Source organism: Saccopteryx leptura, chromosome 3 (assembly GCF_036850995.1).
Source record: "Saccopteryx leptura isolate mSacLep1 chromosome 3, mSacLep1_pri_phased_curated, whole genome shotgun sequence".
In the NCBI taxonomy this organism is placed as follows: Eukaryota; Metazoa; Chordata; class Mammalia; order Chiroptera; family Emballonuridae; genus Saccopteryx; species Saccopteryx leptura.
The window spans coordinates 332,671,296-332,698,699 of record NC_089505.1 but is presented as its reverse complement, the minus strand read 5'-3'; the positions used below and the strand labels follow the sequence as shown (position 1 = coordinate 332,698,699).

General features: G+C 37.8%; 1 protein-coding gene across 2 annotated transcripts; it reads left to right on the top strand.

Moving 5' to 3' along the window:
* Positions 1-92: 92 nt before the first annotated feature.
* Positions 93-25,631, top strand: MTERF3 (mitochondrial transcription termination factor 3). Of its 2 annotated transcripts, XM_066372474.1 has the most exons (9): positions 93-246; positions 5,509-5,536; positions 6,606-6,957; positions 8,707-8,859; positions 16,851-17,040; positions 19,063-19,210; positions 19,516-19,587; positions 20,803-20,964; positions 25,372-25,631. In XM_066372474.1, the coding sequence occupies exons 3-9, from the start codon at positions 6,621-6,623 to the stop codon at positions 25,564-25,566; spliced, it is 1,257 nt and encodes a 418-aa protein (XP_066228571.1). In that variant the 5' UTR covers positions 93-246; positions 5,509-5,536; positions 6,606-6,620; the 3' UTR covers positions 25,567-25,631. The 2 variants fall into 2 exon arrangements, with proteins under 2 accessions (XP_066228571.1, XP_066228572.1); XM_066372475.1 differs by lacking the exon at positions 5,509-5,536.
* The last annotated feature ends 1,773 nt before the right edge of the window (positions 25,632-27,404 follow it).

Here is a 27,404-nt window from a genome sequence, read left to right as displayed (position 1 = left end):
AGCGGAGGAAGGGAAGCTGTGGGCCCGGCCCGCTCTTTCCCCCGCGCGCCGGCCGCTCCCCCCCCGCCGTCTCTCAGATGGTCTCGCCCACTCCCGCCGCAGCCCACGTGGGTGAAGCAGCAGCGAGGCGCCCGCCCAGTGGGCCCACGAGCTGAGGTCGGGGCGGTGGCGCCTGGGACGCGCTTTCCTGCCACTCTGACAGCCACTGCGAAACAAACAGCAAGAGCCAGCTAGGCCTCGCCGCAGGTAAAGTGAGAGCTGATGGAGCGCACGGGCCCTGTCCTGCCGGGGGTTGGATCCGGACCCACCCGAGGCTAGGCCGAGTCCGAGGGCCCCATGACCTTCTTAGGTCTTCGCAGCCCAGAAGAGAGGGTGATTTGTTTTGTTTTTACCCCTGACTGATGAGACCAAAACCATGCTTATTAGCGCGCTTTGCGGAGTTCGCGGAAGGTCGGTGTGGATGACTATAATGGAGTTAATAAAATGGCGTGGGGGGCGGGGGACGACGAGCGGCTTACTTAGGATGCCGTCTTTCATCTCATTTATTAGCCTTGCAGGGGTAGAAATATTGGACCCTCGAAAAACAGCATTTCGGTGTCAATTCGTATTTCTAACGAAGTACTAAGGCAGATAATTGAGAAGTATGTAATATTTTAATGGACTAAAGAGTTCTTTAAAGGTTTTTTTCTTTGAGATTCGTGAGGAGAGAGTTGTGTTAGAAAAGAGTTATCACCAAGTAGGGCTTTTATACATGGGAAATGTCTTACCCACTTTGTAGGCACATGAGTTAACCACAGTTGCAATTGATATATTTCAGCCCAACGAACATTGGAACGCTGCAAGGCTAAGGGAATAATCACTGGGAGGGTGAATCCGGAGATGAGACCCTGTTCTCCTGAAGGAACAGTTAATCGATTAGTGAGATACCCATAGCAGTGAAATGATATAGAAAAGATAGTATGCCTGTAAACAAGAATAGAAGGATAATCATGAGTTGTGTACATAAAGGTATTTTAATGACTATGGATGGAATTCAGAAGCTAATCTGCCTTATGTGGGAGGAGTATTAATTTGAGCCTGGAAAGGCTTCAGAGTGAGTTTGGAATTTCAGGAGTTTGCTTTGAAGTAGGTAAACATAAAAGTCAAAACATTTTAATAGGGCCATAAGAATCATCTTACTGACCTGTAAGCTTTTAAAATGCGTTATTGACAAATTGGTTATTGCCTGACCAGGCGGTTGCGCAGTGAATAGAGCATCCACCTGGGAGCTTAGGACCCAGGTTCAAAACCCAGAGGTCACTGACTTGAGCACGGGTTTGCTGGCTTGAGCATAGGATCATAGACATGACCCCGTGGTCACTGGCTTGCAGAAGGGGTTATGGGTGGAGCCCCGCCCAATGAGAAAAGCAATCAGTGAACAACTAAAGTGCCACAACAACAAGTTGATGCTTCTCATCTTTCCCTTCCTGTCTGTAGGTCTGTCCCTGTCTGTTGCTCACGTGTGCTAAAAAAAAAAAGAAAAAAAAAGTGGTATTGAACCCCCTCATGGGCCCAACCAGAGGTGGATTAAGGTCAGTTGAGGCCACGAGCACAGAAGAAAATATTGGGCCCTTTAAAAAAAGAGACAAAGAAAATAAAAAACATGTTAACCATATTTTTAAATAAATAAAAGATTATGTATTATTAATGTTAAAATTGCACATATGAAACCAAACTTGGTGTCATTAGAAAAAAGTGTAAAGTTGGGGTTTTGCGGGGCCCTTCAGAAGTAGTGGCCCAGGGCACTAGCCCAGTGTGCCTGCTGTTAAATCCGCCTCTGGGACCAACATTGTGCTAGACTACCTCAAGAAACTTAGTCTTGTCAAGGTAGCCTAATTGAGGTCTTCTGGCTTCCAATTCAGTGCTTATGACTTTGCTATGCAAAGAATGAATGTTGTAAGTTGAAGGGAAAACTTGACAAGATTTGAACGCTCATTTCCTAACAAAATTTAATAAAAATTATCAGTCTCACAAGCTGTCGTGTATGCTTCTTTTTCAAAAACACTTCAGAATGACAGTACGACTTTCACTTTTTACAAATCCCTTTCAGGAGACTTCTCTAAATAAAGTATTTTTTACTTCCGATTGGGAGCCTGCGTATGTAGACATGTATTAGTCAGTGCCCCGCCTCTCCAGAGTGTTCAGTGGTAAACTTGGGCTAATTCAGAGCATAAAACAAGTCTAATTTCAGTACATAGAAAAACAAAGTAAAAAGTTTATTGATTCATTTATATTTGGCTGTGTAATCAATAATAGTAATTGGTAACATTTGTGGAACATTTCCCATATCCTGGACACCAGGCTGTGTTTTCTATGTATTAATTTATTTAAAGTGAAATTATGTACGCACCAAACTTACCTTTAAGTTTGCTAAATATAAATTCCTTCATATTCCTTCCAACCTTTTATCAGCCTTTTCTTATAAAAATCTTTTTAAAAGCAACTGTTTTCCATCATAAATATACATGTATTCATTGCTTCTTGTCTATGTATTTCATTTTGCTTTCTAATTATGACTTTTTTTAAGGCTTTTTTTTTTCCTACAAACAGAATTTGATGAAACTGATTTTCTTCAATTCCCTTTTGAGTTACAACTTTATCTGTGAAATAATCAACAGTGTTTAGCCTTGAGAATAAAGCAAGAAGTAACCTAGATAGCAAGGATAATACTTTGATGATTCATTTAATACAAAGTAGATTTCTTCTTGTTTTTTACTTGGTGACTAATGTACAGTTGCCCCTTCAAAGCACGGTTTGAACTGTGCAGGTCCACTTGTATGCAGATTCTTTCAATAAATATATTGGAAAAAATTTTGCAGAATTGTGACAATTTGAGTAAACTTGCAAATGAAAAGCATAGCCTAGAAATATTGAAAAAAATTAAAAAGCTATGTCAAAAATGGGTAAAATATATTAGATACTAGTTTGTTTTATCACATACTATAATAAAATTACAGAAATCTTTTAAAAAGTTAAAACATCAAAAGTTGTGCACATAATACTTACAGACTGTACATGGTAATATTTGCAGCCATAATCAAGAGAAATGTAAAGATGTAGTATTATAACTGCATGAAAATCACTGTGGTACATACTGCACTAGTGTAATAATTTAGTAGCTAGCTGGTGTTGCTATTGCAGTGAATTCAAGTGTTGCAAACATCCACTTTTGAGTTTAAGAGTAAGTATCTGCTTAGAATGTAGTGTGACGCTAATAGTCTCCACATGAGCAGTTCCTCTCCAGAAAATTGCATATTGCATTGTGTTTAATGTAATACCATAAACCTTGAATAACACTAAGGGACCCATACAGGGTACCACTAGTGATGCTAGAAGTGCTCTCAAGAAACAGGAAAGTTATTACATTACAAGAAAAAGCTGAATTGCTTGATGTGTACTATAGACTGAGATCTGTAGCTGCAGTTGCTCTACGTGTCAAGATAAAAGAATCCAATATACAGAGCACTGCAAAAAAAAAAAAAAAGGAAATTCATGAAGTCACTGGAACTATGCCAGCAGGCACAAAAACCTTATACTTTTTTGCAAAATACCTTTTTATCTTGTATTAAAAATGCAGCTTTTAGGCCTGACCTGTGGTGGTGCAGTGGATAAAGCGTTGACCTGGAAATGCTGAGGTCGCCAGTTTGAAACCCTGGGCTTGCCTGGTCAAGGCACATATGGGAGTTGATGCTTCCTGCTCCTCCCCCCTTCTCTCTCTCTCTTTTCTAAAAAAATGAATAAAAAAAAATGCAGCTTTTATATAGTTGCAGGATTGCTATAAGAGAAGCATGCCCATAGACTCGGATGTTATTTGAGAAAAAGCGAATTTATTATATGACAGTTTAACGCAAAAGGAAGGTGAAGGATCTGAAGCTGGAGAATTTAATGCCAGCATAGGATGATTTGATCATTTTAAAAAGAGATTTGGCTTTAAAAATATCAAAGTAACAGAAGCAGCTTCTGCTGAACAAGGGGCAGGAGATGAGTTCCCAGATATCATTAAGAAAATAATTATAAAGGATATCTGCCTGAAAAAGTTTTTAATACAGGAGAAAGTGTCCTGGAAAAAAACACTGCAAAGGACATTTATTAGTAAGAAAGAGAAGGGAGCTAAAGGGTTTCAAGAGAAATTCAAGAGCTAATAGACACCACACCAAAGAAATTAACAGAAGATGACTTGATGGAGGTGAGTGCTTCTGAACCTATACCAGGAGATGAGAAGATGGTAGAAGGAGCAATGCCAGCAAACAAACGCATTAGACAATCTAGCAGAAAGGTTTGATTATTCAAGACTGCTTCCGACTTCCTTGACTTCCTTTACGATGAACAGCCAGTAGTTGCCATCACAGCCATGCACATGCAGGTACAGGTTCCCGTTAGATTCAGACAGACGGTAAAGAAACAATGGAGCCGAAAAATGGTGGGCCACTCCTTTATTCTAGCCTCGCGCCAGCAGGCAAGTCAATAAACACACAGGGCACCAAAACCCACTCACACATTCTCCTGTTCCAAAACCAGGAGAATCTTTTCCAGTTTTCCCTAGAATCAAAGGCCCCCACCAATCTCAGTCACCTCTAGTTCCCCATTTGCACATCTCCCTCCATCTCCGCACAAACTGGCTTCTCTAGCAACCTCCCATCTTGGCTGCTTCTTTCTCCTTTAGCACTCTGCCCTCTCTCTGCACAAACTGCAAAAACGTGGCTTCTTAAAACTGGTGCAAAACCCCTCCTCCAGCAACACTAGCATAACAAAGCCCCTTCCCAAGCAGGAAGGTAATTAGCAGTTTCATGTGGGCAGCGGCCATTTTTAACAAAGTGAGTAAAATCAACACAACTTTTACAAACTTATTTGCCCAACATACAACATGGACCCTTCTGTGATGCGGACACTGAAACTGAAGCAAACAGTGAAAGAAGAATTGGAACTGTGTGGAAACAATTTTAGGGATAAGAAAAAGCAAAATTGTCAGAAAATAAAATATATTTCCATAAAGTTACAGCAATGTGCCTGCTCTCCTGCCTCCTCTTCCACCTCTTCAGCACCTGCAACCCCTGAGTCAGCAAAACCAACCCTCCTTTTGCTCCTCCTCCTCAGCCCCCTCAGTGGGAAGATGAGGAGGAAGACCTTTTCTTCCTCCTCCACCTAATGAATAGTAAATATTCTTGCTCTGTACTTTATAAACTTACCTGCTGTGTATGTATGTGCATGTCTTTCTGTGAAAATCTAATAACTGTTCAGTAAGAACTATATGAGACATTTTGTTTTATCATTGCCTATGTATTCATTGTGTAGATTATCATTTGTAAAACTCATATGAAAATGGATAGCCTATCCCTACATAGCCTTAAGGAGGATAATATTTAATATAAAATTAACAATGTGTTACAGTTCTGACTGTTTTATAACTGCTTTCAAAGAATTACATCACCATAAAGTATCTCCTCTCTCCCTCCCTCCTTTTCTCTCCAGTAATTGTAGAAACTGCATAGCATCACAGGTAAGTGGTTATTTTCAAGAATGTAACAATGTTTCTAATATTACATGTATTATGAATGTAACTAATACTGTATACCATAAAAAAATTTATAGGCATTTTTCATTGTTATATCCTATCAGCACAATCATCGATTATACTAGGAAAATCGATAACTGTAAAGGAGTTATATTGGTGCTTCTTTGTTACCAATGCATGAATCGTTATACCTGTTAATAAAGGCAAATTATTTTTCATGTTATCTGTGTTTTTGATGTCTAGTGTTAGTAATACATATAAAATCTACAATTTTTTGTATCATAAGATAACAGTTTAGGTGCTGACAGTTTAGCATGTAAACTTATGCTACTGATAAATACAGTATAGTACTGTGAATGTATTTTATGATTTTTTTTAACATTTTCATTTCTCTAGCTTACTTTAAGAATACAGTATGTAATACATATACTAAATATTTATCAACTGTTTATGTTATTGATAAGGCTTCTTCTGTTCAACATTTAGCTATTAGTAATTAAATTTTGGAGGAGTCTAAAGTTATATGCAGATTTTCAACTGCGTGTGGTAAGGCCCGGTGCCCTTACCTCCCATGTTGTTCACTGGTCAGTTGTATATACACAAAATACATTTGCATAACTCAGTGTTGTTTTGGTCAGCAATCTGTTTCTTAAATGTTCTCAAACCAAGTTTCATGAACACTTAATTGCATCACCTTATTTTCTTTAACAGATATTACTACATTAACGGATATTATTGGGTTAAGCTATAATTTGAATATTTACAGGTTTTTGTTTTAAATATTTTTCTTACAGTGCTTTTGCCCTTTTTTTTAATTGTAAAGTATATCATTATTTTTTCAGTTCAGAAGTTCCTGTCTTATGGTTCATAAATGAGACTGCCTTGTTTTTGGGTTTTCTTATGCTTAGGAAACATCTGAGGACTTTAGTCATCTAAATTTATTAAATACCTTTTAAATAGTTTTCAATTTGTCTTTTTGTTGTTTGAATATTGTTTTAAACATTTAAGTAAAATACGTTTCTCTTTTTTTAATGGTTATGTATGTCCTGTGTAGGCTACTTTAAGAAAAATGGCCTTGTCAGCCCAACAGATACCCAGATGGTTCAACTCAATTAAATTGAATTGCTTCATTACTGCTACACAACTCAAAAATCCTTTTCCACGGCCAGGAAAAACATTGTTGCATGGATTTTCTGCTCAGCGTCAGACGTCCTCTGACAATTGCTTTCTCCAGAGGGGATTTAAGACTTATAGGACTTCTCCCGTATGGAACAATAGTTCCCAGTCTACCAAATCAAGTAGGCAAGAGATTAATTCTGCCCAGAGCACCATGCTTCCTTTCATGAATGAGCAGTCACAAAAGACACAAAAGATACCCAACTTTGATTCTGAGCTTTCTCTAGAAGGTAATTCTGAACTTTTGGAAAAATCCCTTTTGCCCCACTTTGGTCATTTGAATAAACTACTTGTTTATACTGTTAGCCTATTTCAAGTCATATTTTGTACCTGACAGGAAAAATAACAATACCAGTTCTATTAGTTTATTTCTATTATACCTGTTTTGCTAAGATAAAAGGTTTGTAGGTTAATATCTATAAAATTATTTTATAGCTATATATATAACATTTGCTATCTAACATACTTAATTTAGACTCAAATTTTTTTCTGGTAATAGGTTTATTAGGGTATAATTTATATCAAGAAAAATTCATCCTTTTGGTGTGCACAGTTCTATAATTTTGACATACACATTTAGCTATGTAATGACTACCCCAATCAATCAATACAATAATTATATCACCCCCTTTTAGCCAGTCCTCTCCCTGCTGTACTTCCTATTCTAGGAATATTTCTATGCAAGAATATTTCTTTATTGATTATTTTAGAGGGAGGAGAGAGATGAGAAGCATCAACTTATAGTTGCTTCGTTTTAGTTATTCGTTGATTGCTTCTCACACATGCCTTGACCGAGGGACTCAGCCAAGCTAGTAACCACTTGCTCAAGCCAACAACCTTGGGCTCAAGCCAGGGACCTGGGGCTTCAAGTCAGCGACCTTGGGATCATGTCCATGATCCCATGCTCAAACCAGGAACCCCATGCTCAAGCTGGCACACCCTCCGCCAAGCTGACGACTTCGGGGTTTCTAACTGGGGATCTCAGCGTTCCAGGTCAACACTCTATCCACTGGTCCACCACCAGTCAGACCATGCAAGAATATTTCACTGCAAATGAGATATTAGGTTAAGTAGAATATGAAAGACAATGAGGGGATAGGAGTTGGGGGCTAGGAGGAAAGGCTGGCTAATTGAAATGAGAAATTACAATGATTCGAAGCAAAAACAGAACAAAATCACGTCTTGATTTCTTAGCTTTAGGTAAGTTGTAGTTTCCAGTATCTTCCATACTGCGTTTAAGGTGAAACAAAACCTCAGAATCAAGACTGCTAGAAAGTCATTTAGCAAAGGACTACAGGTGGTAGAAACACAACCAGTTTTCTTAAAGACATTTGATAATAACTTGGAGAAAAGGGATTAAATTAAAATGACATTTTTAGTATGTGATAGCTTTAACCCGTACAGTTCTTGCTGGTAGAATCTGTACTTGTGTACAAGTTAACAAGCTATGGTAGATACTATCTCTTTTTCACAATGTACTGAAAGAATAGTTGTTCCTTAGCATTCTTAACTGTTCATTAAAAGTGAAGCAAAGGGGAAAGAAGGGATTTATATGGGATGAAATAGAAATTGACCAAGAAATTTATTGGAGGAAGAATAGTTGATACCTCTAAATAGCTTTAACCTTTCTTATTAGAAAGTAGAGCCTGACCTGTGGTGGCTCAGTGGATTAAACGTTGACTTGAAACACTGAGGTTGCTGGTTTGAAATCCTGGATTTGCCCGGTCAAGACACATATGGGAGTTGATGCTTCCTGCTCCTCCCCCCTTTCTCTCTCTGTCTCTCTCTCTAAAATGGATAAAGTCTTAAAAAAGAAAATAAAAAGTAGAAAATTTTGGATCTAAACGTTTAATACTGAAATGATCCCCAAGATTTAAGAATAAGCCAAGTAGGGAAGAAGTTGTTTTTGTATAAATAGTTTTAAGTGTACAGATTGGAGAGCTAACTGTTTCTCTCTTTCCACGTGGCTGACTTCAAAGGACTGGACGACGTGCCTCCATTTTCTCCGTTGCAGCCAGTTTCCGAGGAGGAAGCTGTTCAGATTATCGCAGACCCTCCGTTGCCCCCGTTTTCGTTCACACTTAGAGACTATGTGGATCATTCTGAGACTCTGCAGAAGCTGGTACTTCTAGGTGAGTCTGAATAACCTACAGGTACTTCTGGAGTGTACTCTTCATTTCTCTTTTTACTGTTTGAATTAAGTGTTTGTAATATTTATCGAAATAATACATACACATGAACAGAAGTCAAATAGTGTGAAAGGTCTCTAGAAAAACTACTCCCCACTTCCTCCTTTCTGAGGTAGCACCCCATTTCCCAGAGGATCTATTTTTTATAGCTCTTTCTGTTTGTATTTAACCTCTAAATGTTTTTGTAGTTTATAGTGCTGTTGCTTGGTTTATCAGTTTTAGATATCAATTAATCTTTTGTATGTACACGCATATTTTTTCCCTATTCTATTCAGTTCTCCCAATATAGTTATATTAACAAGTTTTAGGTAAATCATTAGTCATTGATTACATTATGGCCCTAAGTATTGCTCACTGCTTTCCAGGTAGTGTATTAGGATTGTTTTCCTTCTTAAAAAACTTTTCATTATTCCATGGTTAATAATTGCCTTGTTTTTCATTTGATTATCAGTTTTCTTTGTTCCTTGGTCTGCATTTTCCCACACCTATCAGTGGCCTCTCAGTTTTTCCTACCGTTAACCCTGTCAAATGGTGTATTTATTCCTTTTCCCCACGACCCCGACCTTCTTCCTGGAGCCTACAAGCCTCCTGATTTTGATGGGTTCTCTCGAGGACTGCTCCGTAAGTATCTTAGCTTCAGCTGACACAGTTGTGCCTGGATTGGGGTAGTTGAAGGCAGCCAGGGGATCTCACTGTAAGCTTGTACTTAGCCCTCTTGTTTTGAGTTTAGCACCTTACTGCAGCCTTCTGCTTTTCCCCTTGTCCCTGGGTCTGGTACTTCTCTTTTGTGATTTTCCGAAATGATAAACCTTTCTCCTGGAGGATTGAGAAGATAGGATAAGTAAGGGGTCTGTTTCAAACCCATCCCATCTGCTTCTCATTCTCGAGTCATTGCCTTAGTTTAGGTCCTTGTTTTTCACTGAAAAGTTAGGAGCTTCCTAACTTGATAGTCTGCTTATAAGCAATATTTCCCTGATAATCTCTCTAATAGTGCTCTTTCTTTTTTTTTTTTTAAATAATTTTATTTTTTCAATGGGGCGACATCAATAAATCAGGATACATATATTCAAAGATCAACAAGTCCAAGTTATCTTATCGTTCAATTATGTTGCATACCCATCACCCAGAGTCAGATTGTCCTCTGTCACCTTCTATCTAGTTTTCTTTATGCCCCTCCCCCTCCCCCTTTCCCTCTCCCTTTCCTCCTCCCACCCCCCCCAACCACCACACTCTTATCAATGTCTCTTAGTTTCACTTTTATGTCCCACCTACGTATGGAATAATGCAGTTCCTGGTTTTTTCTGATTTACTTATTTCGCTTCATATCATGTTATCAAGATCCCAACATTTTGCTGTAAATGATCCGATGTCATCATTTCTTATGGCTGAGTAGTACCATAGTGTATATGTGCCACATCTTCTTTATCCAGTCATCTATGGACGGGCTTTTTGGTTGTTTCCATGGCCTGGCCACTGTGAACAATGCTGCAATAAACATGGGGCTGCATGTGTCTTTACGTATCAGTGTTTCTGAGTTTTTGGGGTATATACCCAGTAGAGGGATTGCTGGGTCATAAGGTAGTTCTATTTTCAGTTTTTTGAGGAACCACCATACTTTCTTCCATAATGATTGTACTACTTTACATTCCCACCAACAGTGTATGAGGGTTCCTTTTTCTTCACAGCCTCTCCAACATTTGCTATTACCTGTCTTGTTAATAGTAGCTAATCTAACAGGTGTGAGGTGCTATCTCATTGCAGTTTTCATTTGCATTTCTCTAATAGCTAAAGAAGATGAGCATCTTTTCATATATCTGTTGGCCATTTGTATTTCTTCCTGGGAGAAGTATCTGTTCATGTCCTCTTCCCATTTTTTTATTGGATTATTTGTTTGTTTGTTGTTGAGTTTTATGAGTTCTTGGTATATTTTGGATATTAGGCCCTTATCTGAGCTGTTGTTTGAAAATATCATTTCCCATTTAGTTGGCTTTCTGTTTATTTTGTTATCAGTTTCTCTTGCTGAGCAAAAACTTCTTAGTCTGATGTAGTCCCATTCATTAATTTTTGCCTTCACTTCTCTTGCCATTGGAGTCAAGTTCATAAAATGCTCTTTAAAACCCAGGTCCATTAGTTGAGTACCTATGTCTTCTTCTATGTACTTAATTGTTTCAGGTCTTATGTTTAGATCTTTGATCCATTTTGAGTTAATTTTAGTACAGGGGGACAAACTGTAGTCCAGTTTCATTCTTTTGCATGTGGCTTTCCAGTTTTCCCAGCACCATTTATTGAAGAGGCTTTCTTTTCTCCATTGTGTGTTCTTGGCCCCTTTATCAAAAATTATTTGACTATATATATATGTGGTTTTATTTCTGGACTTTCTATTCTGTTCCATTGGTCTGAGTGTCTATTTTTCTGCCAATACTATGCTGTTTTGATTGTCGTGGCCCTATCTTCTTCTTCAATTTTTTGGAAGACTTTGAGTAGAATAGGAACCAAGTCTTCTTTGAATGTTTGATAAAATTCGCTGGTATAGCCGTCAGGGCCTGGACTTTTATTTTTGGGGAGGTTTTTAATGGTTTTTTCTATTTCTTCTCTACTAATAGGTCTGTTTAGGCTTTCTGCTTCTTCTTGACTCAATCTAGGAAGGTTGTATTGTTCTAGGAATTTATCCATTTCTTCTAGGTTGTTGAATTTAGTGGCATAAAGTTTTTCATAGTATTCTACAATAATTCTTTGTATATCTACAGTGTCCGTGGTGATTTCTCCTCTTTCATTTTGGATTTTGTTTATATGAGTTCTTTCTCTTTTTTCCTTGGTACGTCTTGCCAAGGGTTTGTCAATTTTGTTGATCTTTTCAAAGAACCAGCTCCTTGTTCTATTAATTTTTTCTATAGTTTTTCTGTTCTCTAATTCATTTATTTCTGCTCTGATTTTTATTATCTCCTTTCTTCGGCTGGTTTTGGGTTGTCTTTGTTCTTCTTTTTCTAGTTCCTTAAGGTGTGAAGTTAGGTGGTTCACTTGGGCTCTCTCTTGTTTGTTCATATAGGCCTGGAGTGATATGAACTTCCCCCTTATCACTGCTTTTGCTGCATCCCATAGATATGTCGTATTGTCATTTTCATTAGTCTGTATATATCTTTTGATCTCTGCACTTATTTCTTCTTTGACCCATTCATTTTTTAAAAGTATGTTGTTTAGTTTCCACATTTTTGTGGGATTTTTTTTTCCTCTTTTTTGCAGTTGAATTCTAGTTTCAAGGCTTTATGATCAGAAAATATGCTTGGTACAACTTCGATTTTTCTGAATTTGCTAATGTTGTTTTTGTGGCCCAACATATGGTCAATTCTTGAGAATGATCCATGTACACTGGAGAAAAATGTATACTCAGTCACTTTGGGATGAAATGTCCTGTAGATGTCTATCATATCCAGGTGCTCTAGTGTTTTGTTTAAGGCCACTATGTCTTTGTTGATTCTCTGTTTGGATGACCGATCTAGAGCCATCAGCAGTGTATTGAGGTCTCCAAGTATGATTGTATTTTTGTCAGTTTTTGTTTTAAGGTCAATAAGTAGCTATCTTACATATTTTGGAGCTCCTTGGTTTGGTGCATATATATTAAGAATTGTTATGTCTTCTTGATTCAGTGTCCCCTTAGCCATTCTGAAATGGCCATTTTTGTCTCTGAGTACTTTTGCTGTCTTGTAGTCAGCATTATCCGATATGAGTATTGCTACGCCTGCTTTTTTTTTTTCGATGTTATTTGCTTGGAGTATTGTTTTCCAGCCTTTCACTTTGAATTTGTTTTTATCCTTGTTACTTAGATGAGTTTCCTGTAGGCAGTATACAGTTGGATTTTCTTTTTTAATCCATTCTGCTACTCTGTGCCTTTTTATTGGTGAGTTTAATCCGTTTACATTTAATGTAATTATTGACACTTGTGAGTTCCCTATTGCCATTTTATATCTTGCTTTCTGTTAGTTTTGTGTCTTGTTTGAACCTTCTCTTTCCTTTTTCTATCTTTTGTTTTTATTTGGTTGTATTCCATACATCTTTCCTCTGTTGCTATCTTTTTTATCTCATGTGCTTCTGTGGTGGTTTTTTTAATGGTGGTTACCTTTAAGTAATGAAAAGGGTTCCTACCCTGTTCATTGTAGCACAAATAGTGCTCTTTCTAAAATGCAAATCTGACTATGTCAGTGACCTACTTGAAATCCTTCAAAGCTTCCCATGGCTTCAAAGTTACCCTTTTTAGCTTCTCCGCTTGCCACCCTTCTTTTGGTTGGCCAGCTTGAAAACTGGAAAACTTAATTCTAGTTCATGTAACTTCTAAAATATCTTCTCTGACCTTCCAAACAAAGGGACCCTCTTCTTGGCTCACCGCCTCCCGGTTTTGTCCCAGCTGTAATAACATTACAGTTTACTTACTCATCTGTCCTTGTGCAAGTTACCCAGATGTATAGGAATGGCCTTAGTTCTCAAGAAACTTCAAGACCTCACAAGCATCTAAATATACATTTTGTTCAAAAGAATAACTAGAATGCAAAGATGAAAGTGATAAGTCCTATATAAGAGATACAAATAAAGTATTCTGTGAGTTCAAAGAGAGAAAGATGCCATCTGCTGCAAGCAGGAAAGCCCGTCTCCTTCCTTTTCGAACTCTTTCCCACCCTTGGGATCGGTGCTGTGGATGAGACAAGATAACAACATGACCTGGTTCACTCCCTTTCCTCAGAACTGTGGAATCTGAGCCATTCTTTCATCTATATGCTGATAACTGACAGCACATCTTAGAGGTAACTTCAACGACAGTATTATGAGAGATGATTGCATGTCAGGCAGTATTTTTGAAGACTCTAGGGATCGTTTTCTATCTGTTTTCTGTCCTTGTCTGCCTGTTCTGCATCCCAGGAGGCTAACATCTATGCACTAGGGTTCCTTTGCCATGCGGCTGCTGGGCTGCTTGAGCCAGTAGGAGGCACCGCAGGAGCAGAGGGAGTTTTCCTGGTTCCCTCGTTGCTTTGGGTCATGTAACTGCCTCCTCCATGACAACAGCGCCTCTTGAGAAACCCTTTCTTAATCGCTTCCCTCTTGGTTTTGGTAATACTTTTTCTCCCTGTCTCTTTAGCACTAGATGCCCTTGTTTCTGTTATTCGGCTCAAACCACTGTATAGAATCCCTTCATTAAAGTTTTTCATTTGAACTTTCTAGGGCATTTCTTTTTCCTGCCAGACCCTGATTAATACAATAAATATGTGTAGCACTAACTGAGCACAGCAGTAGTTTTTGTAGTTACTGAGCTGATGGGATAAAGCCAACTTAGACTGTGGTCACATAGAAGTTAGAATCACATTTATTATTCATTTTATGTATCCCAAAGCCTACCAGAAGTGCCTAATCCAAAGTTGGCATTCAGTGACTATTTTTTTAACATTATTTATTTATTTAATTATTTATTTTAGAGAAGAGAGACAGACAGAGAGAGAGAGAGAGAGAGAGAGAGAGAGAAAGGGGGGAGGAGCAGGAAGCATCAACTCCCATATGTGCCTTGACCAGGCAAGCCCAGTGTTTTGAACTGGCAACCTCAGTGTTCCAGGTTGACACTTGATCCACTGAGTCACCAGAGGTCAGGTTCAGTGACTATTTTTTCAAGTTAATGAAATTGTGAGTAAGCCCAGGTGATCTGTGCTGACAGTAGTGTGCCCTCCTGTTGAGTTTCTACTCTCCTCTTGCTGTTCAAAAGCAGCTTTTCAGGATTTCTATTTCAGCATAGGATGTGACAGCTCACGCAGAGCAAGGCGCTTGAACACACGGAAGCCATAGTATTCGGTTCAATTTGAAGTCTGAGCCCTTTATGTTATTTTTAAAGCATGCCTTCCCCCATTTAGCACAGATTTTTGGAACTAGTTTCTAATATATTTATTCATGCATTCAAAAATGTTACTTATTTTTCTATAATCCTTTGAGTAGTGAGTTTTTTTTATGCTCACTGAACCCCGGGAGTGAGTTTTTTTTTTTCAAAAAATGAAATTAGTTCCAGTTAGTTTTATTAACTTACAATCGTGTTTGTTTGGTAACTAATTTATGGAAACAAGAAGAACATATAGTTGCCTTTTTTAATGTTGCCTTACACATTTTTAAAATAAATTGATCGTACTCTGGATGGTCAGGAGGAATGAGGACGTACATGAACGTTCATACTACTCAAAGGGTTAATTTTTCAAGTGGTCTCATTATATTCTAAATGAATTTTTCTTTCCCCCTGTTGAATAGACTGCCATTAATTATTGTATGCCAGATTTTAGTTCATCCTGAATCTGTTTCTGGTCTTCATTTTGTGTGTATCTGTAATCTACTTTTCTGGCTTTGACCATCTTATATCAATACCTGTTTAATATCCAGAAACTTGACATTAGAATTATATTTGGATTTTAAAATATGGAATTATAATTTTCCTAGTTGTGGACACCATTAAAGAAAGAATGTTTTTATTTTATTGCTTTTATATTTAAGACTGTAACATTACATCTGGAAATCAGTTTGAGAGTTCTTTTTAATCTGAAGTAATATGTTAATGAATATGAAGTCTGTGTCTACACTTAAGATTTTACGTTTTCAAATGTTTACTCTAAAGATAAAGAATAGGCCTTTTCTATTCATGTTTACTTTATTTATTTATTTGTTTATTTTTCTTTTCTGAAAGGAGGGGAGATAGAGTGGCAGACTCCCGCATGTACCCCTACCAGGATCCACCCGGCAAGCCCTGTCTGAGGCCGATGCTCTGCCTATCTGGGGCCTTGCTCACACTGAGCTATTTTTACCACCTGAGGCAGAGGCTCCCTGGAGCCATCCTAAGTGCCCAAGGCTGATGCGCTGGAACCAGTCTAGCCATGGCTGTGGGAGGGGAAGAGAGAGAGAAAGAAAGGGGAGAGAAAATGTTAGAGAAGCAGACGGTTGCTTCTGCTGTGTGCTCTGACTTGAATCAAACCTGGGACATCCACACACTGGGCCAATGCTCTACCACTGAGCCAATTGGCCAGGGCCTGTTTATCTTTTTTTTAAGTCAAATAAAAGGAAAAAGATAAGAGAATGCTCAGTTTTCATGAGGATTTTGAATTACAGGTTACTTTGATTCTCTGCCTAATTAATGCTGACATCTAATTATGGCTATAATCAAAGAATGATTTGAAATAAAAACCTGATATTTCTCCTTTTCATTCTTTCTCTCCTGTCCCTTGTCTAATTTACTTAGATTACCTAAGATTACAAGAATCTGTGAAGGTTGAAGGTTGTATTCTTTCTGCTTTGTGGTGTACTTGAAGGCTGTACACAGGCTCACCTGTTCTCACAGAGACATTTCTTGAGCTCCTTCAAGGTACCTGTCTCTGTGCTAAAGACCTAGAGGTTACAGTGATGAGTAAGGTAGAGGATGTTTTTATTCCTCCTATGGAAGGGATTAGAAGCATATTTTAAAATAATGCTTACAACTAAGGAGATGATAAAAACAACATTTTAAAGCCTAGATTAACAGTTTATTCATATGATTCATTACTCTATAGAATTATGTACCAGGTAAGTAACTACTGTGGAGCTAATTAGGGACTCATAAGCATCCTTCAAATAATATTTATTCAAGAACCATAGGTAGTGATGATGGTCCTAATATGACTTAGTGAATTTGTGTGGAAATTTAGTCCCAGGTGTACTGTTTTCCACTATATATGACTTTGAACTACATACTGTACTTTTCATTTTAATTTATCTTTATTTCTATAATAAATTTGGTTTTAAAATATTTTAAGGTTTCTGCTGACCTATCTCAGTTCTCCTTCAGATAGGCTGTTAATCTCCATCACTAATTCCTTGAGCTTCTATATATGAAGTTTAATGACTGAGTTAAGCAGTTATCGTCAAACCGTGTTTTTAATGTATTATAGGAGTGGACCTGTCCAAGATAGAAAAGCATCCAGATGCAGCCAACCTCATTCTGAGACTGGACTTTGAAAAAGACATTAAGCAAATACTCCTGTTTCTTAAAGATTTGGGTCTAGAGGATAACCAGCTGGGAAAATTCCTGACTAAAAATTATGCCATCTTCTCTGAAGATCTTGAAAATCTTAAGACCAGGTAGGATTTTTAGAGGGATTCTCATATAACCCAAGGAGTTATTATTATGAAGGAAATATATGTGTGAGTTATTTTTTGTCACAGCTATATAAGAATCAATTAAGATAATGAACATGAATGTCACTGTTTTGTTTAGACCCTCTTGGGTCAAAATTAAGAATCTAAAACATTTTTTGTTTTGTTTTAATTCCACAGCCCATTATTATTTTTTTTTCCATTATTATTTTTATGTGAAAACAAAAACTATAAAAACTTCTAGCTGAGTTAGTACTTAACTATTTCTCTTTGGATATTGGAAGGTTTTTTTGTTTGTTTGTTTCTTTTTTTAATCCATTAACAAATGGCAGAATTATCTGAGAGTACACTTAAAAGTAAGAAAGTGAATTTTTATGTTTTTTACTAGCCATATTTTGATGATAAACAATTGACATTCTCTTTACAGATTATTGTATAATTTACTTAATCATTCCCGTAAGTTAGTTATTTTGGTTGTTTCTTTTTTTAGCTTTCAATAAGCACTGCTATAAACATCTTTGTGCCTCATTCAACATTCAAAGAATTTATTGATATCAGTACAATGAATTCATTTTGACCGTGAGATAAAATTCTTTTTTTAATAATTTTACTTAGAAAGTTAAACTTTTAATGGGGTGACACGAAGAGATAAGAATTATACTGGGATTGAGTAAACCACAGAAAATTAAATGGAATCCGTGTCAGTAAGTTTATACTTTTTTTGTTTTGTTTTTAGCAAGAGATAGACAGATAGGGACAGACAGGAAGAGAGATGAGAAGCATCAAGTCTTCGTTAGGGCGCCTTAGTTGTTCATTGATTACTCTCTCATATGTACCTTGACCGGGGGAGGGGGGGCTCCAGCCAAGCCAGTGACCCCTTGCTCAAGCCAGTGACCTGGGCCTTCAAGCTAGTGAGTGCCTTGACCGGGGGAGAGGGGCTCCAGCCAAGCCAGTGACCCCTTGCTCAAGCCAGCGACCAGGGATCCATGTCTGTGAGCCCGTGCTCAACCCAGCACCCTCGAGGTATCGAACCTGGGTCCTTTGCATCCCAGGCCAATGCTTTGTCCACTGTGCCACCACCTGGTCAGGCAATAAGTTCACACTTTGAATTCCAGACTATTCTCACACTGATTTTGAGCCTTACTACATTTCGTGGGCTTTTGCAGTTCTCTATTACATTGCTTATATTGAACAATATGAGCCCTTATTATACATGCAAAGCACTGAGTTAGACTTGAGTCATATAAGATAGTCACACTCTCTCCCTTCATGGGATTTGCATTCAGTACAGGGGAGAGAAAGAATGATTCTAGGAAACTCAACCTGACGTGTCCAGATCTGCTCCTCCCGGCTATCTGGAACACTTAATTCCTTCCCATTCAGAAACCAACTTGCCCTTACCGCTCAAGATTAATTCTGAAGAAGCATGCATACCAGGAGGTGGGGATCCCTGGGAGCCATTACAGAGGAATATTATACAGTACTATTACTAATAGCCCCATTTTATAGGGGAGACACAGAAAGGTTAAGTAATTTGCTCAAGATTATGTAGCTAGTTTAAATGGCAGGCCTGTGATTCAAGCCCAGTTAGTCTAACTCCAGAGTCCTGGCTACTATACCATACTATCTGTACTTTTAATTCTATTAAGGGAACTTGAGAGTCTTTGTAAAAGAATTCTGAATCTATTTTCTTAATTTGTGTATTTTCTGTTCTTAGACCAAAAAAAATTCTTAAACCAAGTAACAAAATAAGTCAGATTTACTGAAATTCAGGGAATTATTTTCTGGTGTTAAGTGTAAATGGCAACCGTACTAGAGTTGAGCTTGACTTAACCATATTTGCATCATTATTCTAGAATGGTTATTTTTTAATATCTCTCCCCCCCCCCCCCCTTGTGTGTGTGTGTGCGCGGGCGCCTTTTTAAAAACAGTAACCTGACTAGTGCTTTGGAAAGTAACCTGACACTAGTAAATGTTCATAATGTATGTGCATTTTTGTTTCTTTAGAGTGGCTTATCTACAGTCAAAAAATTTCAGTAAGGCAAATATCACACACATGGTCAGAAATGCACCGTTTTTGCTGAATTTTTCAGTGGAAAGACTGGATAACAGATTGGGATTTTTTCAGAAAGAACTTGAACTTAATGTGAAGAAGGTAAAGACAAAAAGGGGAATTTATATATTTCCATGTCAGCAATGTTTAGCAACTGTTAAAGCTCATGTTTCTAACAGGTGTGAACGAATAAGCCTGCTAGCTGTACTATTTTATAATATTCCATCTAATTGCTTCCTTAAGTTTTGTTTTAGTCTTTGCTTTTCCTCAAGCAGTGTTATATATTTGTGGGGTTCCTAGCACTTTTCTGACTGGGTCATTTTTAGTTTTGTATGTGTAGTAATGCTTTGGTTTTCTAAACTAGTTGAATGCATATATAGTAATGATTGACTATTTTATCACTATAGACTCGAGAGCTGGTAGTTCGTCTCCCAAGGCTACTGACTGGAAGTCTGGAGCCCGTGAAAGAAAACATGAAGGTAATATGACTTGAAGCTTTTGAGAAATCAGCTTCTTTCTTTAGTGTTTAAGTCCTATAAAGAAGATAAATATCACAATTGTCATCTTAAAGAAAACTGTATTATAAATGAAGTTATTTCTAAAAAGATGAAACTAGAAAATGCTCTACTAAATATCCAGCAAGCACTGTGTTTTAGTTGATAATATTGTCATATGTTCAGATGTTGCATGAGTAACTCACCTTGCAGACCTGACGGCCATGATCCTAGAGTAGACCAGGTATCTGGGTGGTCCCTGGAAACTGCTTCCGTTGTCCTCGTGAGAGTCTGTGTAAATGTCACCCAGGTGGGAAATGAGTTTTGGAGGCTGGATCCAAAAGACTTCTGTGAAAAGAATAGTGGCCTGCACATTGCTCTCCTTGGCCTGCCAATTGCCAGCTCTAATTTTTGTCACAAAATATACCAGACACTCTTCACTGTTTTTTCTCTCAGAGGATCATGCAGCGCCAAGAACAGCTGACTAGTTAGTATACAAAGCTGTAGTAGTATTTGAAATTATCTAAGGCCTATTTTCTGAGGTGCTTAAAGTGTTTTATATTCAGCTGTAAAAATTGTTGAGCAGCTGCCCATGCCCTACGCTAGGGAGAGAGTCCCTGCTCTCCTGGAGCTTTCAGCCTAGTGGGGAGAGCGTGCGGAGTGACGCAGGCAGGGGCTTGGGGGGCACATAGGTACTGGACTGCACTCAGCAGGCTGAGCCTGTGTTTCGGTGTTTAGTGTTTTTATTTCTGTCTGGAATTTTGACATGTAGTTTTTCAGATAACACTTGGGAGCAGAGGCTCAAAAAGCAGTTTGAAATTCTTACACTGGTCTGTATGGTGGGGCCCGTAAAGATAGCCTGACCAGGTCTCCCATGCCCACCATCATTCTGTCTTTTAATCATAACCACTCCTTCTGGATCCTCCTGATGGTCATCTTGCTGTGAGTAGCCATTCTCTGGAGCGGGGTTTAAAATTCAGGTTGCTCCAGAAGTAGGAAGCTATGATCCCTTGAGGTCATTACCATAGCTGGCTCCAGATTTTATTGTCCTTATTTTAAATTGTAAAAGAATCAATGTGTCCTCTGCATAGTACCAAGATAACTTTCTCTTTGTGATTTATAGCAATTCTATTTTTTTTATTTATGATTTTGCAACTCTATTTTTTTTTATTTATGATTTTACCACCTTTTTTTTTTTAGGTTTATCAGCTTGAACTAGGTTTTAAACACAATGAAATTCAACATATGATCACCAAAATCCCAAAGATGTTAACTGCAAATAAAAGGAAACTTACGGAGACTTTCGATTACGTGCACAATGTGATGAACATTCCCCACCACATCATTGTCAGATTCCCACAGGTAATGTGCACAACTCTCTATAAGAGCTGTCCCTGACCTCCATCTGGGGCTGCCCTTCAGCATAACGCTGTTCACTTGTGAAGCTGCCTTGCTGTTTGTAAAGGAATTAAACGAAATTCAGTCTAGTTCTGAGAATTGTGTGGAGGTCATATTTCTTTTGCCCATCTTTTTATCAAAGAACACACCTCACAAACAGAGTAGAGGGAGGCATGGTCTGTGAGACATTTAGAACTTCTCGGGCACACATGTTCATTTCAAGAGAAGAAATAAGTGATGAATCCATTTCCCTGTACTTTTTACTTGATCCTCATTATGCCTGTTGCAATCTAATGTATTCTCTTTTTGTGTTTTTCTCCACTTAAATTTGAAAGAGATTGCTTCCCTTAAAGTTCCTTTCAGGGTTATGCTTGCTTTTTATTCACAGTCTACCTAAATTCATTAGTTAATAGCCATGTTGTAATGATCTCCTACCAAAGCGTAAAACAGTTCAAGTTTGCTATCAAGACAAAGCCTTAATTATATCTTTTAAGCTAATCAGACTCTCCTGTTCTTTACTTAGGAAGTGACATTATCTGATTGTTTTCAAGAATGTTCATTCTGACAGCAGAGGTCTTGTCTTATTTATATACACTGGTAAATCTCCAGTGCTTGGAACTGTACTTGGCAATCACTAGGTACTAGGTAAATATTTGTTGAACAAACTGATTGCATTTTATCAAAGTCATCCTTTCTGGTTTGTCATGGGAGTAGATTAAGTATTTATTGGGTAAATGGAAGGTTGAATTTCATTAAAGTGATCCTTTATTCCATTTGCTACATGTGTTCTAGATATAAAAATGGGCAAAAGAAATGACTAATAAAACTCAGAACTAGATTGCATTTGGTCCAATTCCTTCACAAATAGCAGTGTTTATCTACCTATCATACTTCACTGTAAATGGGCCCTTCATAGAGAATTTTTTCTGTTTTATCAGAGGCATATGTATTCATTATAAAAAGTGTTAGAAGCCCTCAGTGGTGCATATTTGGCTTATAGAACAATTGTAAAGTAAGCAATTTTCAACTAAAACCAATGGCAGTTGGTTTTTCCCGGGGTTGGTAAATAACTCAGAGACAGTTAAAGCATGAAAAGAGATTCTGATTTATGGGTACAAAAAGCAATCAGACATGGCCTGTGTTCTTGTGGAACTTGTAATCTCACATGGAAGATGGGTTTTAAAAATTTAATTGCTTTACATAAAGTTAGAATCTTAACATGTGTCTTATAGAGTTATTAATTTAATTCAGAAGAGGTAAGAAAATCATAGAAATAATAACAGCTATTGAATGCTTACTATGTGCCAGCACTGTCTTTACCACTTTACTTGTATTAATTTATTTAATCCTTACAACCATATGAAGTAGGCACTGCTATTATCCCTATCTTATAAATGAAGAATGTAACCATGAAAAGTTTAGTAACTTGTCTAAGGTTACCCAGGTAACAAGGGGTAGATATAGGATTAGAACTTTGGCTGTCAAGTTTAAAAACCCATGCCCTTAACTAGGATGTGTTGCCACTCTAAGAAGTGACATTTGAATTGTCAGTAGGATGAATGGCATCTCAAAGATGGACAGAAACTTTACAAGTAGAGGAAACTATAAACTTGACCAGATGCATTAAAATCACGTTTAAAAACACAGATTTGAGGCACCCTAAACTTGAGACTCTGGAAAGACCAGTTGGAGAACTATGGCTTCCATATTGAGACTCTTAGACTCCTAGAGGTCTTGGTAGTATTGCTGGGGTTGGGGAGGGGAAAAAAGCCCGACCAGGTGGTTGCACAGGGAATAGAGTGTCGACCTGGCATTCTGAGGAACCAGGCTTGAAACCCCAAGGTTGCCAGCTTGAGTGTGGGCTCACCAGCTTGAGCGTAGGATCACCAACTTGAGCATGGGATCATAAACATTACTGCATGTTTGCTGGCTTGAGCCCAAAGTTTGCTAGCTTTAGCAAAGGGTCACTGGCTTGGCTGGAGCCCCCTGGTCAAGGCACATATGAAAAAGCAATCACTGAAATCAGTGAACAACTAAGGTGCCGCAACTATGAGTTGATGCTTCTCATCTCTCTCCCTTCCCACTGTCTGTTTCTCTCTTTCACTCGCTTGCAAATAAAAAACAAAACAAAAATAAAACGCATTAATGAAAAATACATTAACTGATATTAGGATGTGAGGAAACTACTATATACTTTAATTTTTTAGCAGATGCTTTAAAAAGTCTGATGTGAAACTATTATACATTTCTCAAGCAAATAACCGTTATTGTTGGCATATCTATTTTATAATTAAAATGGGGAAAACTATAACTTAGTAGGTATGGGGTATGGTTAGTTTAGTCATTTCAAAGCAGTAACAAATAACAGAAACAGTAGGGTAATGACACGAGGAAATCACTAGCTAAGGAAAGATGTATTCTGGATCCCCTAAACCCATGTTTCTTTTCTTCCACTGTGTGCTTCTCCAAAGGCAGAGCCTGAGTTCACATTAGGGAAACAGGGAATCAGTAATTTTCATGCCTGGCTTTTGTTTCAATCCCTGATAATTTAATGGATCATTAACAGAATGAAATTTTTCTGACAATGGCAAAGTTGCCCCTGATGATTAATAATCAACAAATGGAAAAGAAAAAGCCAATCTGAGCTATGGCTTTTGGACTGGGATGATCACCCAAATCTCTAAGAAAGTAACCTTGAACCTTTGGAGAAGTAACATAATATCTGGTCATAAGCCATATAAATGCTTTAAAGTGTCATTATATTTTGGAAATTTATAGTGAATAGTTGGGAGCTTCAGAGTTATTTATGGTCTTGTCTGTATGTTATATGATAATTTTATAAGCCAAGAGCCACTGCAGAAGAGTCATACTTCTAAAGCAGTGGTTTTTCAACCATTTTCATCTCATGGCACACATAAATTACAAAAATGCTGTGGCACACTAAAAATAATATATTTTTGTTGATCTGATCAAAAAATAGGTATAATTTTGATTAATTTACACCAGATGGCTACTGTTATATTGGCTGTTGTTGTTTTTTATATGACAATCTAAGGGAAAACAGGTCAGTGACCCTGGCTAAATAGTCAAGTATTTCACATTTTAAAATTTCTTACAGCACACTGGTTGAAAATCATTGTTCTAAAGGAATACATCTAGAAGTTTCCCACATTTTTATGAGCAGTAATGGAAATTTACTTACCAAAATGAAGGCACAACAGCATGTAATTTGATTTTCAGAGAGAAAAAAAGATGTTTTGTTCAAAAACAAGCCAATCTCTAGCCCTGGCCAGATAGCTCAGTTGGTTAGAGCATCATCCCAAAATGGAAAAGTTGCTGGTTCAACCCCAGTCAGGGCACATACAGGAACAGATCCATGCCCCTCCTCCCCCCCCCCCCGCCTTTCCCCTTCCTCTTTCACTAAAATCAATCAATAAAAATTAAAAACAAAACAAAAACAAGCCAATCTCATGTTGAATTAACACATCATACATTTTTGGTCACTGTACTTTAGTATTCAACAATTGTTTTACATATGTCCCTCTAGGTGATCTGTTATTATTTTGTTTCCACTTGAACGTAAGGAATGACACCAGGTTATGTGTATGTGGCGGGTTCCCAGTGTACCTTAAATATAGTCAAGAGAAGGACCTAATAATAAATGTGGTTCGTTTGGGCCTTGCCAGGGTGCCTCACAGATGTCTGTCTCTTCAGCTTAGGGCTCTTTCAAATCTGGCCTGATATCCCAATTCTCCCTTTTTTCTTGCCGCTGGCTGTAGGGACTTAGCTTACTTCTGATGCCTTTTTAAAGATGCTGCTACTCACTCTCCTCCTCAGGAGTTTTATCCTCCTCAGTACTTTTCTTCTTTAGTTGCTCCCCTAGAGGCCCAGTTCACTTCATTTTGATATGAGTCAGGGAGCAGCAGGAATTAAAAAAGAAGGGGGCCACTTCACAGATTGTGAAGTCTTACACACTTTTTGATGCCATAGCCCTTGGTCTTTAACTTTGGTTCTCAAACAGCAGGCATGTGAATCACCTGGAGGACTTGCCCCACTCTCAAAGTTTCTGATTACGTAGGTTTGGAGTGGAGCCTGAGAATGTTAGCAACTTCTCCCATGTCTCTGTATTAATTAGTCAAGGTTCTTTGCCTACATTGTAGTCCTTAATTTTTTATAATTGTTCTGTTTGTGAGTTTGAGTCCCTTTTTAATCATTATTTCTTAGTGGAAGCTACAAGGTTTAAACCCTGAGCATTTAGCATATTTACTGAGCATGTGCTCAATACTTTGTTTGTTAGCCTGTTCAGCCATGTAAACATTTTAATAGTTCATCTTTCAATACTCAACTTGATAAACTGTTTTTCTTTTGTAGGTATTTAATACAAGGTTGTTTAAAGTCAAAGAAAGACATCTGTTTTTGACCTATTTAGGAAGAGCACAGTATGATCCAGTGAAGCCTAACTACATCTCTTTGGACAAATTGGTATCAAGGCCTGATGAAATATTTTGTAAAGAGATTGCCAATGCCTCAGTACAGGACTTTGAAAAATTCTTAAAAACTCTTTAGTCTTTAATGAATGTTGAAATGTAAATTAAATGTATATATGAATAAATTAATATGCTTCAAAATAAATGCCTCAAGCCTCACTTAATATTAGAAACAATTTCTTGATATTGTAAATTTGAGTCCAGCTCTGGTAGATCTTTCTCAAAAGTTCCTAGTAACTTAATTCTTTGACTCAACCATTTCCTTCCTTCTGGGGAAGGAGAAAACTCAATACAGTATAGCAAGCTTAAAGAAAGAGAGTCAGCTTATATATATATATATATAGAGAGAGAGAGAGAGAGAGAGAGAGAGCGCGCGAGCGAGAGAGGGAGAGAGGCTGGCTTGTCATTCTGGTGAAGATGAGAAAGTGGAGAATTTTCCTCTTATAGTCACAGGTCTTTTAAAGTGTTTTCATCACAAGGCAAGTGTATTTTCTTTGAAAAGTTTAATGAGTTTCTGAGGTATACTATATTATTTAATATCTACTACTCAGATGATGCTACAAAACACATACAATTTTGGACTCTGCACTGTTATTTCCCCAAGCACAGACATTCAGAGTCGCTCACATGTGGCTACTGAGAATCAGGAAAGGACAAAGGATAGGAAGGAAAGTAGTTTGAAGGTAAAGAGATGGCAATGAGATATAGTAAAAGGTCATAACAAACCTTTGACATATTGCCTGTGTGCAAAAGATTTATAACATGAATTGATACTTTTTTTTTTTTTTTTTACATTTACCATTTAGATGTAATCCTGGGAAAAAGAGTTTTAACCTCTGAGTCTGATTATTTGGAAAATGAGGCATCATGACTTCAGTTTTCTGTTTTAGGATCTCGAGATTGAGGAGAATGTTAATCCGGAGGCCCCTAGGAAAGCACACCTGGTATTTGCCTTTACATAGTTTCCTCCAGGATAATATTGAGCCAATGCAGTTTGGTCCATGAGACATTATTAAGCCTCTACCTAATAATCACTTGCACATCAGGTCTTATCCTCTTTATGGAAAGAGATTTCTGGCACAATCTCAACTGTTCCATTGATGCCAACTGAGCACCAGATATGTGAGTGGAGAGGCGATCGTGGATATGTCAGCCTCGGCAAATACTACATGTAGCAGAACTACTCAGCTGAATTCAAAATGGGAAGAAAAAACAGTGTTTTACACCAGTAATTTTGGGAGTAGTTTGTTGTGCACCAGTATTTTATGATGTATTGGGTGTCCTAAAACCTCTTGAGAAACTAAATTTGTAATTGGTCAGGGCCAAGTATAGTGGCCTTCCTGTTAGGTATTTTATTTTCTGATGCATTTGAGTTCCTAGAATACTGTGGTGAGTGGCATAGCTATGTGCCTTCATGGAGTTCTTTTTTTTTTTTTTTTTTTTTTTAGTAATTTTATTTTTTTAATGGGGCGACATCAATAAATCAGGATACATATATTCAAAGATAACAAGTCTAGGTTATCTTGTCGTTCAATTATGTTGCATACCCATCACCCAAAGTCAGATTGTCCTCTGTCACCTTCTATCTAGTTTTCTTTGTGCCCCTCCTCCTCCCCCTTTCCCTCTCCCTTTCCCCCCTCCCCCCGTAACCACCACACTCTTATCAATGTCTCTTAGTTTCACTTTTATGTCCCACCTACGTATGGAATAATGCAGTTCCTGTTTTTTTCTGATTTACGTATTTCACTTTGTATCATGTTATCAAGATCCCACCATTTTGCTGTAAATGATCCGATGTCATCATTTCTTATGGCTGAGTAGTATTCCATAGTGTATATGTGCCACATCTTCTTTATCCAGTCATCTATTGACGGGCTTTTTGGTTCTTTCCATGTCCTGGCCACTGTGAACAATGCT